Source organism: Balaenoptera acutorostrata (assembly GCF_949987535.1).
Source record: "Balaenoptera acutorostrata chromosome 6 unlocalized genomic scaffold, mBalAcu1.1 SUPER_6_unloc_1, whole genome shotgun sequence".
NCBI classification, from domain to species: domain Eukaryota; kingdom Metazoa; phylum Chordata; class Mammalia; order Artiodactyla; family Balaenopteridae; genus Balaenoptera; species Balaenoptera acutorostrata.
The window spans coordinates 254,954-273,998 of record NW_026645490.1 but is presented as its reverse complement, the minus strand read 5'-3'; the positions used below and the strand labels follow the sequence as shown (position 1 = coordinate 273,998).

Below are 19,045 nucleotides of genomic sequence, written 5' to 3'. Positions count from 1 at the left end.
GTAAAAGCTTACATTGAAAAAGAAGAAACATATCACCATCAGCCACCTACCCTTACACCTTAAGGGACTAGAAAAAGAAGAACAAATTAAATTGAAAGCTCAAAGAAGGAAGGAAATAATAAAGATTAGAGCAGAGATAAACAAAGAGAGACTAGAAAAACAATAGAAAAAATCCATGAAACCAAGAGTCGGTTCTCTGAAAATCAACAAAATTGACAAATCTTTAGCTAGATTGACTAAGGAAAATAAAAAAAAGAAGACCCAAATAATTGAAATCAGAAATAAAGACAAAGACATGGCTACATATTTAACAGAAATAAAAGGATTATAAGAGATTACTATGAACTGTACACTAAAAAACTGGATAATCCAGGTGAAATGGATGAATTCCTAGAAACACATAACTTACCAAAACTAAATAAAAAAGAAACAGAAAATCTGAATAGACCTAGTAAGGAGGTTTAATTGGTAACCAAAAGTTTCCTGGCAAAGAAAAGCCTTGGACCAGATGACTTCATGGATGAATTCTACCAAATATTTAGAAGAACTAAGAAGAACCAACACCAATCCTCTCAAACTCTTACAAAACTTAAAGGAGAAGGAACACTCTCTAACTCATTCTGAGGCCAGCATTTCTCTGATACCAAAGCCACATAGACACTACAAGAAAAGACAACTGTAGACCAACATGCCTTATAAACAATGATGCAAAAATCCTCAACAAAATACTGGTAAATCAAATTTAGCAGCATATTAAAAGGATTATGCACCATGACCAAGTGGGATTTATTTCTGGAATGCAAGGGTGGTTCAATATATAGAAAACCAGCCATGTCATATACAGTATTCATGAAATGAAGAGGAAAAGCACAGGATCATCTCAACTGATACAGAAAGAGCACTTGACAAAAGTCAGCACACTTACATGATAAAAGCACTCAAGAGACTAAGAATAGAAGAAACTACCTCCACATAATAAAAAGCCATATATGAAAAACCCACGCTGAACATGATAATTTTTGGTGAAGGTTGAAAGCTTTTCCTCTAAGATCAGGAACAAGACAAGGATGCTAGATTTTGTCACTTCTGTTCAACATAATACTGGAAGTCCTAGCCAGAGAAATTAGGCATGAAAGACATACAAATTGTAAAGTAAGAAGTAAAATTATCTCTGCAGACAACATGATTTTATATGTAGAAAACCCTAAAGATCCACCCCCCCCCCAAAATTGTTAGAACTAATCAGGGAACAATGTTTCGGGATACAAAATCAATACACAAAAATCAGTTGCAATTCAATACACTAGTAAGGAACAATCCAAAAATAAAATTAAGAAAGCAATTCCATTTACAACATTATCAAAAAGAATAAAATACTTTGGAATAAGCTTAGTCAAGGAGGCAAAAGACTTGTACTCTGAAAACTACAAAACATTGCTAAAAGAAATTAAAGACACAAATAAATGGAAAACCATTCTGTGTTCATGGATTAGAAAACTTAATATTTTTAAGATGTCAATGTTTCACAAAGTGATCTACAAATCATTTTCAACAAGGGTACCATGTATTCAGAAAGGACAGTCTTTTCAACAATTGGTGCTGGGAAAATTGGATATTCACATGTAAAGGAATAAAATTGGACCCTTACCTTACACCATATACAAAAATGAACTCAAAATGGATCAAAGTCCTAAACATAAGACCTAAAACTATAAAACACTTAGAAGAAAACATAGTATAAAAATTTCATCACGAGGGCTTCCCTGGTGGCGCTAGTGGTTGAGAATCCGCCTGCCAATGCAGCGGACACGGGTTCGAGCCCTGGTCTGGGAAGATCCCACATGCTGCGGAGCAACTGGGCCCGTGAGCCACAACTACTGAGCCTGCGCATCTGGAGCCTGTGCTCTGCAACAAGAGAGGCCGCGATAGTGAGAGGCCCGCGCACCGCGATGGGGAGTGGCCCCCGCTTGCCACAACTGGAGAAAGCCCTCGCACAGAAACAAAAGCCCTCGCACAGAAACGAAGACCCAACACAGCCAAAAATAAATAAATAAAAGATTAAGCTAAATTGTTACATTAAAAAAAAAAATTTCATCACATTGGATTTGGCAATGATTTCTTGGATATGAAACCAAAAGTACAGACAACATAAGCCAAAATAGATAACAACATAACATATAGCTATAAATGCTTACATTGAAAAAGAAGAGGGCTTCCCTGGTGGCGCAGTGGTTGAGAGTCTGCCTGCTGATGCAGGGGACGCGGGTTTGAGCCCTGGTCTGGGGGGATCCCGCATGCCGCGGAGCGGCTGGGCCCGTGAGCCACGGCTGCTGAGCCTGCGCGTCTGGAGCCTGTGCCCCGCGGCGGGAGGGGCCGCGATAGTGAGAGGCCCGCGCACCGCGATGAAGAGCGGTCCCCGCACCGCGATGAAGAGTGGCCCCCGCTTGCCGCAGCTGGAGAAGGCCCTCGCACGAACCGGGGACCCAACACAGCCAAAAATAAATAAATAAAGTAGCTATAAAAAAAAAAAAAAAAAAAATTAAAAAAAAAAAAAAAAAGAAGAAATATCAAAACATAACAACAGAATTTAAAACTTGGATACATCAAAGAACATTATCAACAGAGTGAAAAAGGCAACCAATGGAACAACAGAAAATATTTGCAAATCATATATATGATAAGGGGTTCATATCCAGAATATATAAAGAACTTTGTACATCTCAACAACAAAAAAATCAATCTGATTTTAAAATGCACAAAGTACTGCAATAAACATTTATCTAAAGAAGATACACAAATGCCCAATAAGCACAGAAAAAGATGTTTGTTAGGGAAATACAAATCAAAACCATAGTAAGATACTACTTCACTCCCTTTAGATTGGCTATTTTTTTTTTTTAATGGAAAATAAGATGTGTCGGCAAGGATATATAGGAAACTTCGTGCACTGCTGGTAGGAATGTAAAACAGTGCAGCCACTTGCAAGACCGTTATGGCAGGTCTTCAAAAAATTAAAAATAGAATTACCATATGATCCAGCAATTTCACTTCTGGGTATATATCCAAAAAAGTTGAAAGAAGGGGGCTTCCCTGGTGGCGCAGTGGTTGAGAATCTGCCTGCCAATGCAGGGGACACGGGTTCGAGCCCTGGTCTGGGAAGATCCCACATGCCACGGAGCAACTGGGCCCGTGAGCCACAATTGCTGAGCCTGCGCGTCTGGAGCCTGTGCTCCGCAACAAGAGAGGCTGCGATGGTGAGAGGCCCACGCACCGCGATGAAGAGTGGTCCCCACTTGCCGCAACTAGAGAAAGCCCTCGCATAGAAACGAAGACTCAACACAGTCATAAATAAATAAATAAAAGACCGTGAATTTCTAAAAAAAAAAATTAAAAAAATAAAAAATAAAAAAAAGAGACCATTAAAAAAAAAAAAAAAAAGTTGAAAGAAGGGTCTCAAGGAGATATCTGTACACTCATGTTCACAGCAACATTATCCACCATAGCCAAAAGGTGGAAACAATCCAAATATCTACCAACAGATGAATGGATTAAAAAAATCTGGGATATACATACAGTGGAATATTATTCAGCCTTAAAATGAAGGAAATTCTGACACATGCCACAGAATGGATGACCCTTGAAAACATTAAGTGAAATAAGCTAGTTACAAAAGAACAAAAATTATATGATTCCACTTATATGAGGTATCTATTCAAATTTATAAAGCCAGTAAAATGGTGATTGCCAGCGCCTGGAGAAAGAAAGGAAATGGGGAGTTAGTTTTTAATGGGTAGCAAGTTTCAGTTTGGGACGATGAAAGAAGTTCTGATGGATGCACTTGGAGGGCATTGTGCTGAATGAAAGAAGTCAGACAGAGAAAGACAAACACTGTATGATATTACTTACACGTGGAATCGAAAACCTATAACAAACTAGTGAATATAACAAAAAAGAAGCAGACTCACAGATATAGAGAACAAACTAGTGGTTACCGGGGGGAGGGGGGCAAAAAAAGGGGGGGGGGGAGTGGGAGGTACAAGCTATTGGGTGTAAGAGAGGCTGCAAGGATGCATTGTACGACACGAAGAATATAGCCAATATTTTGTAATCACTGAAAATGGAGTGTAACCTTTAACAATTGTATAAAAAATATACACAGTAAATATTAGTTGTTTTACCTCTCAGAAAAATTCTGAAGATGAATAGTGGGGTGATAGTGACACAACAATGTGAGTGTACTTAATGCCACTTAAAATACTTAAACGGGTAAATTATATGTTATGCATATTTTACCACAAGAAAAATTTAAACAAAGTAAAAGTGCATTTTCATTTAGGTGAAATGTTAGCAATGAGACCCAGACTGATACAATGAGAAACAGAAAGTTTCCTGCCTATGAACTCCCTGTGGTAATGGGAAACTCTACTCGTCCCAGCCACTGCTGCAGATTTCCTGGGCACTCTGGGTGGGTGCCACCACGCCCACCCTCAATTTCATGTCAGTGACACAAAGCCCATTGCGACTGTACCTTGTTTGGTGTCACGCGGTGGCAGGACAGGACAGAATTTCTCAGTTCTTACCAGGGAATATAGTCATCATCAACTTCACACAGTGAGAGTCTCAAATTGCCCACAATCTTATCTAGCTCTTGCCAGCGGGAACACCTTTCTTATCTTAAGGTAATGAACTCTGAATCATTAATACAAATCTAGAGCTGAACGACGGAAAGTTACACACCCATGATTCAATCAAGATAAACGCCGAGAGGCCACGTGCTCCCACCCCCTGTGATTTGGATGCTTATATTACCCAGCTATGATGAGCGAGCCAGTTCTGACTGAAACTGCTTCCCACTGAAAACGGGTAGCGGAAAGTCTCCCAGGAGATTGTCTGTTAGGCAGCTTCCCCACTGTTTCTTGGGGAACACAGTGCAGTAAACAGATCATCTCAGGGGGCTGTCAAATAGACAAAACAGGAGTGAAGGTGACAAAATCAGCCCTTAGCAAATAACGTAAACTGGCATTAAGAAGAAGAAAATGGTGATTGAAAGAAAAGTGTTACTTGAAAGTAATAAAGCCAAAATCAGGAGAAAAAAGCAGAAAGCAAAACCAAAGTAAGTGTAAATGAGAAAACACATTAAAATGAAATTTGAAAATGACCTAACAACTTTCTAATAGAGAGAAGTGAATCCAGTCAAGCTCTTCAGGCTCCAACCTGGAGGCAGGTAAAGTGAGGTGTGAACAATCAAGGCCACTTGCTTCTGTTCTGCAGGTGACAGCTGAGCTAGGACCCTTACCTGTGCACCTCTCCCCTGCATCCTCCTTTCATCCTTTCTCCCCTTCCCTGGTTGATTCTTGGCCTAAGGTAGTTCTTGAGGACCAGGCATTGGGTTCAGATCGATTTAGGGAATAATATACATCTTGATGCATCTTGAGGGCTTCCTATGACTGAGGAAAGGACCAGTAAAGGACAAAGACTCAGGAAAAACTGATGCTCAGAGAGGTTGTGTCCAGATAAGAGGGCAGAAAAGCAAAGCCTGGCCTGGAACTGCTCTGCCTCTCATTTCCCTGAACCAAGACGCCCCAGGTCCTGAGCTGAGCAAGTCCACACCCCTTTATGAAGCAGGGAATGCGTTTTGTCCAACGCTGAACTCCTCATCGCTGGCTTCCAAACCTGGCAGGAACATCTGTGTCTATTCTACATCTCACTCCCAGTAGGGAGACAGAATTCACAAAGGCACCAAACAATCCAGCATCTTTGTTTCTATGTGGAACCTTGAGCAAAGATGGCAGATCCCTAAGAACAGAGCCACAGCCTGGGCTGGGACAACAGCAAAACCACAGCACATAGGTGTCCATTCAGGATCCTGAGGTCAGCAGTTCTCCAGGTCTTTTCTGACCACTGCCCTTGGGTGCACCCTCACCTCCTAAACCCAGCCCTAAGGTGACCCAGACTTGCCTCTGCCCCACCAAGAACACGATTGCGTTGTAAAGTCTTCCTCCCTCTCATCCTCTCTTTCTTCTGTGTGCTCTGGGAATCTATCTCACTGCACGTAATTAATAATAATAATAATAAACAGGAAAATAAAGGGCTACTTCAATCATACCATAGAATATTCCAGAGTAACACAGAAATTGACCATTGTGTAACTCTGAGCCTCAGTTTCTTCGTCTGTAAAATGAAGACACTCATGGAGAAAGATTAAATGATATGATGCACCTGAAATGCTTAAAACCATGCCTGGCTCACAATAAACACTCAGTAAATGTCAGACACCAACCACGGTTCTTCATCTTGACACAAACTCCAGCCTCCCTTTCTAGATGCCACTCCTTGTAGTACTCAGGGGTGTTGTTTGCTCATTTTCTCACATTCCATTTGCCATGGTGTCCAGAGCATTTCTTATCAATTTCTCATCAATTCCACATTAATCTTCTTCTTCCCTTACAAAAAGTGGGCACAACAAACAAAATGAGAAAGTGCCTCTTTTCCTTTACGATAAGCATCGTTTGACTATAGCCACCTCTGTCCTTCCAGGCCACTGTCATGTTCACGTTGAGATATATTGGAGTTCTTACTCCGGAACCTGTGAATGTGAACTTATTTGGAAATCTGGTCTTTGCAGAAGTCATCAAGTTAAGATGAGGTCATGACAGTGGACCCTAATCCAATATGACCTGGGTCCTTACAAGAAGAGAAGAGACATGCACAGAGGGAAGATGAAATAAAGACACAGAGGGAGAACACCCCATGACAGTGGAGGCAGAGATTGGAGTGATGATCTACAAGCCAAAGAACTCCAAGAATTACTGACAACATCATAAACTAAGAGAATGACCTGGAAGAGATTCTCCCGAGACCCTTGCCCTGCCCATGCCCTGCCAAGACACTGATTTTGGACTTCCAGCCTCCAGAATTATGAGAGAATAAATTTCTGTTGTTTTAAGCCCCTCAATTTCCAGTACTTTGTTACAGCAGCCCTAGGAAACTAATACAGGGAGAGATTTAATTCCTTTCAGTTTAAAGGTGCCCTGTACTGTTTGACAGGGGAGGGTTTTCAAAAGACCCTGGATATCACAGTCAGGTTCCTGTAATAAGTGACTCATGTATTTATTATTTATTTAATCTAAGGATAGAAAACTTATTGGCGATGTAATTCACTGACCATTTCACTTATTATTACTTGGGTATATATGGATGAAAAAGTGTTGCCACAGTCATTTTGCATTCCATTCTGACGATATTTTTTGGTAACTCTCAAATTTTCTTCCAATATGTAGGAGCTTTTCCTATGTCTGAATTTTCCATCAGTGGGAACTTTAGCTAATAAAGCATTTGCTGCAGCATACACAAGAGCTCCCCAGGGATCTCTTTCCACTGCTCAAGTGATTTTTCTCTTCTCTCTCTTCTAAAAAAGAAGGATACTGAATCATTAAAATGTTCAAAGCTCTGAGAGGAAGATAAGCCATTCAGGTTGAATGATTAAGAACATTAAAAAACACAAAAGAGAAGACAGGAGTTCAAATCCAAATAAACTTTATTTGTCTAATGCACATCAAACATTATTTATTTTGAACTTCTCTCCCTTGGCCATAGCTGTAGTGTGAGGCTAAGTTCTGGTATTTCCACCACCTGCCCTTCTTCTTTCTTATGCACAGCTCCTTCTAGAAAAATGCCCTGACCTTCGACTCTTCTTCAAAACTGCTCTTCCTTAGCTCTTAACTGATCCCTCCTCAAGGACAAAGTGAAAGGTAGAGTATGCCAATAAAATAAGCAGAGGTTTTCAAGCATACCACAGGGTAATTGGGAAAATGACTGGAAGATGAGTCATGTGCTTCAGGTCCGGAGCTCACCCTATAGGTATTTAGGGTGCATGGCAGACAGATGCACTCCTGTCCATGCATCCAAACCAATGTAATATAATCTCAGAGACAGCTTATCCTTTTATTATTTTTTTATTTTTTTTAAATTGAACTGATTGATTTTATCCTTTTTTTAAAAAATAAATTTATTTATTTATTTTTGGCTGTGTTGGGTCTTCGTTTCTATGCGAGGGCTCTCTCCAGTTGCAGTGAGCTGGGGCCACTCTTCATCGCGGTGCGTGGGCCTCTCACCATCGCGGAGCACAGGCTCCAGACGCACAGGCTCAGTAGTTGTGGCTCACGGGCCCAGTTGCTCCGCAGCATGTGGGATCCTCCCAGACCAGGGCTCGAACCCGTGTCCCCTGCATTGGCAGGCAGATTCTCAACCACTGCGCCACCAGGGAAGCCCTAGCTTACACTTATATATGCCAGAAGAAAGCCACCTCACCATAAAACTCTTAGAAGAGAACATAGGCAAAACTTTCTCTGACGTAAATAGTACCAATGTTTTCTTAGGTCAGTGTCCCAAGGCAATAGAAATAAAAGCAAAAATAAACAAATGGGACCTAATCAAACACACAAGCTTTTGTACAGTAAAGGAAACTGTAAACAAAATGAAAAGACAACATACGGACTGGGACAAAATATTTGCAAATGATGCCACCAACAAGGGCTTGATTTCCAAAATATACAAACAGCTCATACAACTCAATAACAACAACAACAACAAAACCCAATTGAAAAATGGGCAGAAAACCTAAATAGACATTTCTCCAAAGAAGACAAACAAATGGCCAACATGCACATGAAAAGATGTTCAACACTGCTAATTGTTAGAGAAATGCAAATCAAAACTACAATGAGGTACCACCTCACACCAGTCAGAATGGCCATCATTAAAAAGTCGACAAATAACAAATTCTGGAGAGGGTATGGAGAACAGGGAACCCTCCTACGCTGTTGCTGGGAATGTAAACTGGTGCAGCCACTCTGGAAAACAGTATGGAGGTTCCTCAAAAAACTAAAAATAGAGTTGCCATATGATCCTGCAATCCCCCTCCTGGGCATATGTCAAGAGAAAACTATAATTAGAAAAGATACATGCACCCCAATTTCATTACAGCACTATTTACAATAGTCAAGACATGGAAACAACCTAAATGTCTATCGACAGATGAATGGATAAAGAAGACGTGGTACACATATGCAATGGAATACTACTCAGCCATAAAAAGCATGAAATAATGCCATTTGCAGCAACACAGATGGACCTAGAGATTATCATATTAAGTGAAGTAAGTCAGATAGAGAAAAAGAAATATCAGATGCTATCACTTCTATGTGGAGTCTAAAATACAACACAAATGAATTTATCTAGGAAACAGAAACAGACTCACAGACATAGAGAACAGACTTGAAGTTGCCAAGAGTGAGGAGGGCTGGGGGAGAGATGGATTGGGAGTTTGGGATTAGCAGATGCAAACTGTTATATATAGAATGGATAGACAACAAGGTCCTACTGTATAGCACAGGGAACTATATTCAATATCCTGTGATAAAACATAATGGAAAAGAATATGAAAAAGAATGTGTATATATACATAACTGAATCACTTTGCTGCATGGCAGAAATGAACACAACATTGTAAATCAACTCTATTTCAATAAAATTAATTTTTAAAAAAGAAGAAAGTCACCCAAAAAGGTTTTTCTTAAGTTGAAATAGTACTTACTCTTATCTATATCATCTAAAAGCCTGTATTAGGAATATATTCACTGTGGAAATGACTTAGAATCTACTTACATGAAGGAAACTTAAGTCTAAATCCCAATGTGAGCTGAAAATCTCAAGTAAGTAATGAGCATATTTTTATATTTTTTATGTTTAATAAAAAGGCCATATAAATGGTTTGACTTCTAACAGTTAGTACACAGATCTTATATTTGACATAATTTAGGTCGAGTGTATAATCTGGGAAACAAGATCAGCACAAAAGCACCATGAAAGAGAAAAGACGATAACTGAAAGCATTCCAAACACCAGCACAGAGAGACTGAGCGTCGTAGAGTTCATGGTCATCCAGAAAGACACCTGAGAAATGGCACCATTTTGGAAGCTGTTCACGTGGCAGAGACACGGCTTAGTGAACACTGCCTGGGTTTCCCATGAACCTCCCTATGCGCTACAGGTAATGCAAAGGGTCCAGGACGGATGATGCTGCAGGCAGTGGGCTGCCTTAGAGGATCAAGCACCACGCTCGGGGGATTCACTGCTCTTGTAATGAGAAGATGCAGACCTGCTCCTTGCCTGGGGGAGGCTGGCCTCTCATCTCTCAGGACTGCTGTTTCTCTAGCACACCCTGAGAATGGCCTGGATAAAATGCAGCTAGAGCCTTCACTCTTAGCCTATCTAGAAAGAGCACACAAGCACTCAGGGTCCATGTGGATTGCACCTCCCCACATATCTTGAGGCTATTTCAGTGGGTAAGGGAACCAAATAAAAACACTATTTAGGGGAGGATGCAGAGAAATTGGAACCCTTGTGGAAATGCAAAATGGTGCAGCCACTATAAAAAACAATATGAAGGTTCCTCAAAAAAAGTAAAAATAGAATTAGCATAATAAGCTCCAGCAATTCCTCTGCCGGGTATATGTCCAAAACAACTGAAATCTGGATCTTGAAGGGATATTTGTATACCCATGTTTATCACAGCATTATTCGCAATAGCCAACAGGTGCAAACAACCCAATTGCCCGTAAATGGATGAATAGATCTCTTAGTCCATTCAAGTTGATATAACAAAATACCACAGACTGGGTGGTTTACAAACAATAGAAATTTATTGCTCACAGTTCTAGAGGCTGACAGTCTGAGGTCAGGGTGCCAGTAAGTTTGGGTGAGGGCCCTCTTCTGGGTCTCAGACTTTTTTTTTTTTAAACTTTATTTTGTTTATTTATTTATTTATGGCCGTGTTGGGTCTTCGTTTTTGTGCGAGGGCTTTCTCTAGTTGCGGCAATTGGGGCCACTCTTCATCACGGTGCGCGGGCCTCTCACTATCGCGGCCTCTCTTGTTGTGGAGCACAGGCTCCAGACGCGCAGGCTCAGCAAGTGTGGCTCACGAGCCTAGTCGCTCCGCGGCATGTGGGATCTTCCCAGACCAGGGCTCGAATCCGTGTCTCCTGCATTGGCAGGCAGACTCTCATCCACTGCGCCACCAGGGAAGCCCTGGGTCTCACACTTTTGTTGCATTCTCTCATGTTGGAATCAGGTAGGGATCTCTCTGGAGCCTCTTTATGAGTCACTAAGCCCTTTCTTAGTGGAAGACTTAGTCACTTCCCAAAACCCCCTACCTACTAATACTATCACCTTAAGGGGTTAGGATTTCAACGTATGAATTCTGGTGGGATACAAACATTCAGACCATAGCAACTGATAAACAAAATCTGGGATATACATACAATAGAATATTATGCAGCCCTAAAAAGAAGGAAATTCTGTCCTGTGCTATAATATGGATACTCAAGGACATTATGCTACTTGAAATAAACCATCACGAAAGGACAAATACTGTATGATTTCACTAATATGAAGTATCTAAGGTAGTCAAAATCATTGAAACAGATAGTAGAGAGATGCTTGCCAAGGGCTGAGGGGATGGGGAGGGAAATTTGTGTTTAGTGGGTTTAAGTTTGCTTTACAAGATGAGAAAGATCTAGAGATCTATTCCACAACAATGTGAATATACTTAACACCACTGAACCGTACACTTAAAAATGGTAAGGATGGTAAATTTAATGTTATGGGTTTTTTTACCACAATTAAAAAACTATTTTGTATTTCCTTTGCTTTTTTTCCTCTAATCCTTTCAAAACCTGGTATTGAATTGAACAGCAATATACGCATGTAGTTTAAAAATACCATTCATCGCGTACTCATGGCATATCTTTACCCAGAATGAGAAATGCTATTAATAATTTATCTTGTATGCTTCCAGAAATAGTCTATATATATTTACATGCCCATATACGTATATGTTCATCTTGGAAATTTCTAATGGAAGCACAATAAATACATCCCTTTTCCTAGCTGTAAAAAAAAAAATGTTTCTTAAATCTCATTATGAATAAATGCATTTGATAATCTTGTACACATGAAACTTATATAATGTTTTAAACCAACGTTACCTCGAATAAATAAACAGATCAATTAATTAAATAACCTCATTGTTTTCAAAGGAATGAATTCCATATAATACTATATTATTCCATAAAATGGAGTATCGTAATTTCTTTGTGTTCACCTATTGACAGAAAACTGGATCTTGACTGTAAACAATGCACTTAGTTTTCTTACAGGCACTTTCTGTGCACCTCTGAGTGTTCCTGTTGGACTAACTCCTAGAAGTGGAATTGTTACTTGGTGTAGACGATATATTGACAGGACTTAAAAGCATTACTCCTTTTGGGCTGTCATCTTCAGCGCTCTAAATAGCGGGTGCTTTTGAACACTTAAGTTGATAGAAATTGTCCTCCAAGGACGTGCATAATGCTGTGATGAACATGGGTGTACAAACATCTCTTCAAGATCCCGCTTTGGGTATATGCTTTGGGCATATCCCCATCTTATGCCATTTTATGCTCCTACCAGCACTGTCTGAGAGTGCTTGTTTCCCATGCCCTGAGGAAGAGGATCCCCATCCTGTATCATCACTTTATTCACCTCCAACATGAATCCTCTGTACTGTGGTAAGGTGGTTTGAGTGTGGGCCCTGCAGCCAGACAGCTAGGGTTCAAATCCTTGTTCCATCACTAACTAGTTCTGTGATTTGAGGATAGTGAACTTGAACTTTTCATGCCTCAGTGTCCTTTTCTGTAAACTGGGCATAAGAGGGCTGTTGTGAGGATGTGTTTAATAAATATGTGTAAAGCGCATGAAGCAGTGTCAGGCACTCACTAAGTACTCAGTATAACACTTCTTATTGGTTTAATAGTTTTCTTTAAATTGATTCTCTTTTTAACCTTAGTTTTATGCTAAATGCTATGTAATAATATCATAGATCAGATGTATACTATCGATATCTTATTCTGAAAGACATCAAATTACATGCATACATTTAAAATGAAAAGAAAGTTTTTCTAGGACACAGTTTGAAAAGGACTGTCCTAAGCAAGAGTATTAGCAAAGGTTTTGTGGAGTTCAAGTGGGAGAGGTTACATTGTGTCACACTGATGTTGTAATTTTCATTTCTTCATACTGAATCCGTACATCATACCTTAAATAGATACAAAGTGGACTAGACCAGGGGTAAGCAACCTAAACCCAGAACCAGCTGGCTGTGTGGCTTTTTAAATAAAGTTTTATTGGAACACTGCCACACTCGTTCATTTACATATTGCTTCTGGCTACTTTCACACAACAGCAGAGTTGAGCAGTCACAACAGAGACTGCATGGTCTACAAAACCAAAAATATTTATTATCTGTCCCTTTATAGAGAAAGTTGGCTGGCCCCTGGTCTAAACCAATATTTCTCTCTGTCTGAGACCCTTAAACATGCTTGAACAGCATCCAGCTTCTCAACTGCTGCCCTAATCTTAGCCACTCTGAAAGTTTGAGGTTTGCTGATCAGAAATTCTCAACATCTCAGAGTTTTGAGACTGTGATATTAATATTAAAAGAAGTACTCAAAGCCTGTCTTCCTGTTTTGCAAAATTTTAAAATTTCATCATTGCTTTTGTCTATACAAATATATAAAATGTGGTCTGCAACAAAGGCAGAAAAGTGTTCTAACTGTTAAGTGGCATAGGACTGCAGAGTGCAGAAACCATAGGAGTTATCAAGGGCTGTGAACACAGCAGTGCTCTAAACACTCCACCTCTGCTGTGGGCCATTTTCTCAAGATCCCAATTAGTTTGGTACCAAACCACTTGAGTCTTTTATGTCAAAACAACAGACCCAGGAAATCACCCATGAATAGCCTGAAGTACATACCATATCTGTGCCTTCTGTACATTGACATTATGTGTGCAAATTGTAGAATTTGTAGACTTTGCCTGTCGTTCCCTATGAGACCCACTATTAGTACAACATCCTATGAAGCTAAGCTGCCAGAACTGCAGTCACGAGGAAGAATTTCCATGAAACCCTGGCGAGATGCTCCCTGGGCTGTCCTGCCTTCCACCTTCCCAAAACTTGGCTCTGCAGCACTTCCTTTCAATGAGTCTGCTGCCGGAGCACCTTTTTTGGTAAAAATTCACTTTTTCCATCATTTACTTTTCTTGATCAAAAACAATACTTTTGCCATCTCCCAAATGAATAAAAAAGTCTACTTCTAAAGCTATTTCCCCCACAACTCTGCCATACTCTGTTCATATTACTGTTTAAGATTTACCTTTTTCATAAAATATATCCTAATTTCCATATATCTCTAATAACACCACTTCTGGAACTACTTCATTCCAGGAAAAGTAAAACTGTCATTTGTAAGATGTCTCAGGAGTTGCTATTTATCCTGCTGCATATTTAAAATTCTACTCACCACCACACCCCTCCCTCCCAACCTGATAACACCTGGCAATTCAAATGAGCAAAATCGTTACTTTTGCAAAGCAATAAAGTAGGTACAAAGGATATCGGGATAAACAAGCTGGAGTCCCTGATGCCAGAATTGATGTGAAATAAGCACGAGGTGAATAAATATGGCAAAAGAAAAGTAATACTTGAGAAATAAAAATGAAAAATCCTAGGAGTAGAAAAAGAAGGGCGTGTCTACACAATTTTAGTACAGAGTAAAAGGGATTTGAGTGAAGGTTTTCAAGTTGGGAAGGATTGTAATCGACAAATGGAAGGAAGGGCGCTCCACACCCACCGAATGCAGCTGGCCCTGGCAAGAGGCAGTTGTTACTGGATCCTGGGTTTCCAGGGACCCATCGGCTACTTTGTGGTAGCAGCTCAGGTGTCTCATTCACTTCTCTGCCTCAACCTTTTCAGCTGCTCTGAGAGTTGTCGACAGACCAAATCCAGCTTTTATCTCTATTGTCACTGAGACCTGCGATGAAGGGCAAATGCAACCACCTCTCTCTCAGGTCCAGTAGGGCATCGTCCTTGTACAACTTTGTGGGGAAGAAGTGTGAAGCCTCTTGTTACACTCAGGCTTGGCACCGAAAGCCTCCCATCACACAAGCAGCATCACACAGTTGGCTAAGTTTTAACTTAACTAACCATCTGGGTTGAGGTCTGTTTGAGAACAGCAACTTTTCCTTAACTCAATCTAACAACTCCTTATTGAGAATCTGTAATAGGCCTGGCCCTCTGAGGAGATTAACCCCTGACCTAATGGCTGTCAGAGCCCAGGAGGGGGAGACATGTACAGAAAATTCAACTGTGGTCCACAATGGTAAGTGCAATCAACAAGACTGTCCATGGTACACAGTCACTGCCTCGGGGATCAATGCGCTTGACGTAATGAGGTGAATGGTTAGGAAGGAGAGGGCCGTGTCCCTGACAAGGCCAAGTACATGGAAGAGATCGATACAGAATCATTGAAATGCTGCTCCTATTCTGCCCAAAACCACCCAGTCTCAGAGCCAAACTTGAAATCGGCAAGCCTGGAGCTGGCACAAGCCTCAGACAGCCAAGGCACACTCTGCAGACCCTTCTTTGCAACCTCTTACCTGATGTGGTAGGATGGACCCTTCTTTGCAACCTCCTCCCTGATGTGGGGCTTGGCTCTGTTGAGTCATCAACTCATTAGCAATAAATGTATTAACCTAGACCTGAAATAAACCAACATATATTTAAATGACTGAATTAGCAGGAATCTCTGTCAAGAGAATTTCTGCTCCTTCTACCAATAGAGCTTCACACTTAGCAGAGTGTCTGCTTCCTTACATACAAACCCTCCTTATCTCTGAGTCCAGTTTTTCTTATTATGATTTGACACTGTTCTTATCCCTCTTTATTCTGAAACTACACAGTCATATGATCTTTCTATTTATACCGAGTAAACGTAATTCTTTTAAACCTGAATCCAATATTCTTTATTAATTTGATTATGCAATATTTCAAACATCCCCCCAAAACAGATATGCATGTACTGATAATCTAGATTTATTTTAACAAGGTAAATATTTTGCCATATGTGCATCAGCTCTTTCTCTTAAATAAATGAAGTGGTGCAGGTATAACAAACAGTCCCCTTCCCAACCCCCATGCTTCCAGTATTTCCGTGTCTTTTTTCTGCCCTGCAAATTTGGGGTCACCCTTGTTGCTCTCTTAGAGCACTGTGAGATTGTTGTGAATCTTTCAATACAATATTAATTAGCCTTATTAATTAGTCTACTTGGTGTTCTAGGTTGGAAATGATCTAGAGAAGAACAAAGCTTCAAACGATTTGCTATGTCTATTTTATATTCATTTAAGGACCTACTGCTACCTATTTTTTCAAGGCGAAAGAAATCTATTAAATAGAATTATTTATACTAGAACTTATGTTTATTTCAAGTAATTTCTTTTCTTATTTTTCTCAAATATATTTTGCCAGTCCTTTCCTAGAAGAATGCCTTTTTCACACAAAGGGCCTGCATAGGAAGAAAAATGCACTTAAATTCTAAGTTTAATTCAATGCATTTTGAATAACAATTTCCATCTTAAATTCATAAAGGATATAACTTCTGAATTAGAGTTCTGATGAGTTTTTAATATGAAGAATAAACTCCTAATGAATGCAGAGTATAGCGATTCAGGAAATATTATAGTTCTCAAAGATAGGACTAACTTTAACCACTTGATTGTTAATACCTGGGCTCCGCCCCCCTAGGTTGGTGACTATCAGGGAGAAAGAGGGTGTCTTGCAGTCAGAGGGCACTGGAGCAAGCTTCCTGAGGCCCTGTTACAGAGAGCATCACCTGTTCAGGCTAACACGTGCGTGGGATAAGCTGCATCCTAGAGCAGGCGGCACAGTCTCCTCTGATCCAGGCAGCTGGAGGATAGTTAAGGGGCAAAACAATTTCCCCCACAGATGGGACTTGGTTCATCCCAGTCAGTGCTTCTCACAATCTAGCTTGTACTGGAATCCCCTGCTCATCTTGTTAAAATGCAGATTCTGTTCAATAGGTTGGGGTGGGGGCTGAGATTCCATATTTGTATCAAGATCCCGGGTGATGCTGCTGGCCCGTAGGTTACATGTTGAGTAGCAGGACTCAAAGCAATCTAGGTCCTTTAATTCATAGAGAAAAAAGGAAGGCGAGGAGTAGAAAGATAAGATGTATAAGAAGAGGAAAGCAGAGAAATAGAAAAGAAAGCAAAAGGTCATGGAGAGAGAGTGAAAGAGAGAGAGAGAGAGAGACAAAGAACAGGAAATTTGATAATATGGCCCTCCCAGCATCCCTCCTTTCTAAGTGCCCCCATTAGGGTGGACATCAAGTCTTTACCTGGCCCCACCCCCCAATCCAGGGGCTTCGGTGCTAAGTGTAGGGTGGCCTGGGAGCCGTCCTGATCAGATCAGCTCTTCACAGGTGGTGAGATCTGAGACTCCCCTCAGCCAGAGCCAAGTAAGTCCGAGCATTTCCTCAGATTTTTGAACCAATATAGGAAAATGAATGCCAGAAGCTAATCCACAGAAGGCACAGGGCAGGGCTGCCTCTTAGTTACAGCCATTCCAGAGACCCAGCTAAATCCTCCCCTTCTCCGTGTGGTCGGCTTCCCAAATTACCTAGACTGATTCAAGTTGATTTTCTAGAATTTGTAACAATACAGATAGAAGAGGGATATAGGGGAAAATGGAGAGAGAAGAGAGAAATAAGGAGAAAAGTATTTAATGAAAGGTGAAAAAATACATAAGGAAAGAATAGAAGGATAGAGGAGAAGAGGGAGAAATAGTAAGGAGATGAGAATGAAGACAAAGTATTGATAAAATAGAAGAAAAAACACCCAGGAATTGCAGGAGGAAAGGTCCCCATGGCCAATAGGGACCCAGTGGTCCCTGGGCCAGATAAGCCTCAACAGAGGACACCATTGCAGTGGACACCATTAGGCACGGTCTCCCGAGAGGAGAGGTGGGTATTGGCCTGGCTCTCATTGAGTCAGCCCATTGTTCCCAAACAACTGGAACGGGGAGGGAGAAGAGACAGAGCCAGGGCAGGCAGGTGGTCTGGGAAGGACAAGGCTTGCTAGAGGGTCCCAAGAAGACCAAATAGGTGCCCAGGAGGGTGGTGATGGAGCTGCCCCAACACCCCTCTAGAATACTGCCAGCGCTCTAGGCTGCCCACTCACAGACCTCTCCTGCCCACCAGGGATGCTCACAGACCCAGACTCAGAGCAGGACAGTGGTTGGCGCCCACACCTCTCCCCAGCCTGGTCCAGAGGCCCCCAGGGAGCTCAGAGCTCACATTAGCTTGCAGGTAAGAATCCTGGTTCGCAAGGGCTGCCCCACAAAATTCTTGTAATGAATCTAAGAGTCACAGTAGATTGATGTAAGTGCTGGCTGACATATTCTCAGGGAAACAGTAGAAAATAAACATTAGTGAGCTCTGTCAGTGATCACTGATCTGCTGCACTGCTCACTGCAATGCTGTTCTATGATCCTCAGCGTCCTAAGACTCTGGCCACTTCCTGATTTAGTTGGGCTGAAGTTGCAAACTCATCTTCTAAGTCCTATGGACGTTTAGCACCAAGCTTGGTCAAGCCACCTGGTTTACTAAATGACCGATATAAACCATGATTGTTCACATCGTATAGGAAATGCACCCCTTCTAAACTTGTTCAAACAGTGATACTTCTTCCACTACATTTCAAGTGAGGACATTTACTCTGCACATCAAAAGAGTTTGTATGTCCTGAGATGTACTGCATCCCTTGGTGATGCCTTTGCTGTCATGTAAGACACATGCCTATATTTCCATTTAAATAAAACCCTTTTGGAATGTATTTCACAGATCTGAGTATTTGTTTAATTTTTTTGGTTATTTTCACATAGAAATCCAGTTCAGCCATGGAAGCAGTCACTCCTTAAGAAAAAATATTAAAGTGGAACATATCACCAGTGAAGAACATAATTTCTTTTTTTAAGAAAGTCAATTTGGATAACTAGCCTTCAGTAACTGGACCTGCAGTCCTCAAATCCTTTAGTCAAAGACTTTGTGGCCAGCCATGTCTCAATTTTATAATTTTGAGAATTTAGAGAGG

At 40.8% G+C, this 19,045-nt stretch overlaps 1 protein-coding gene across 1 annotated transcript in view; it reads right to left on the bottom strand.

Moving 5' to 3' along the window:
* LOC130706589 (uncharacterized) overlaps positions 1-19,045 on the bottom strand; it is a 133,299-nt gene that overhangs the window by 32,194 nt on the left and 82,060 nt on the right. Inside the window, exon 5 of the mRNA XM_057539228.1 lies at positions 2,196-2,515. Within this exon, the coding sequence (XP_057395211.1) occupies positions 2,196-2,515 (320 nt within the window). The remainder of the gene's footprint in view (positions 1-2,195; positions 2,516-19,045) is intronic.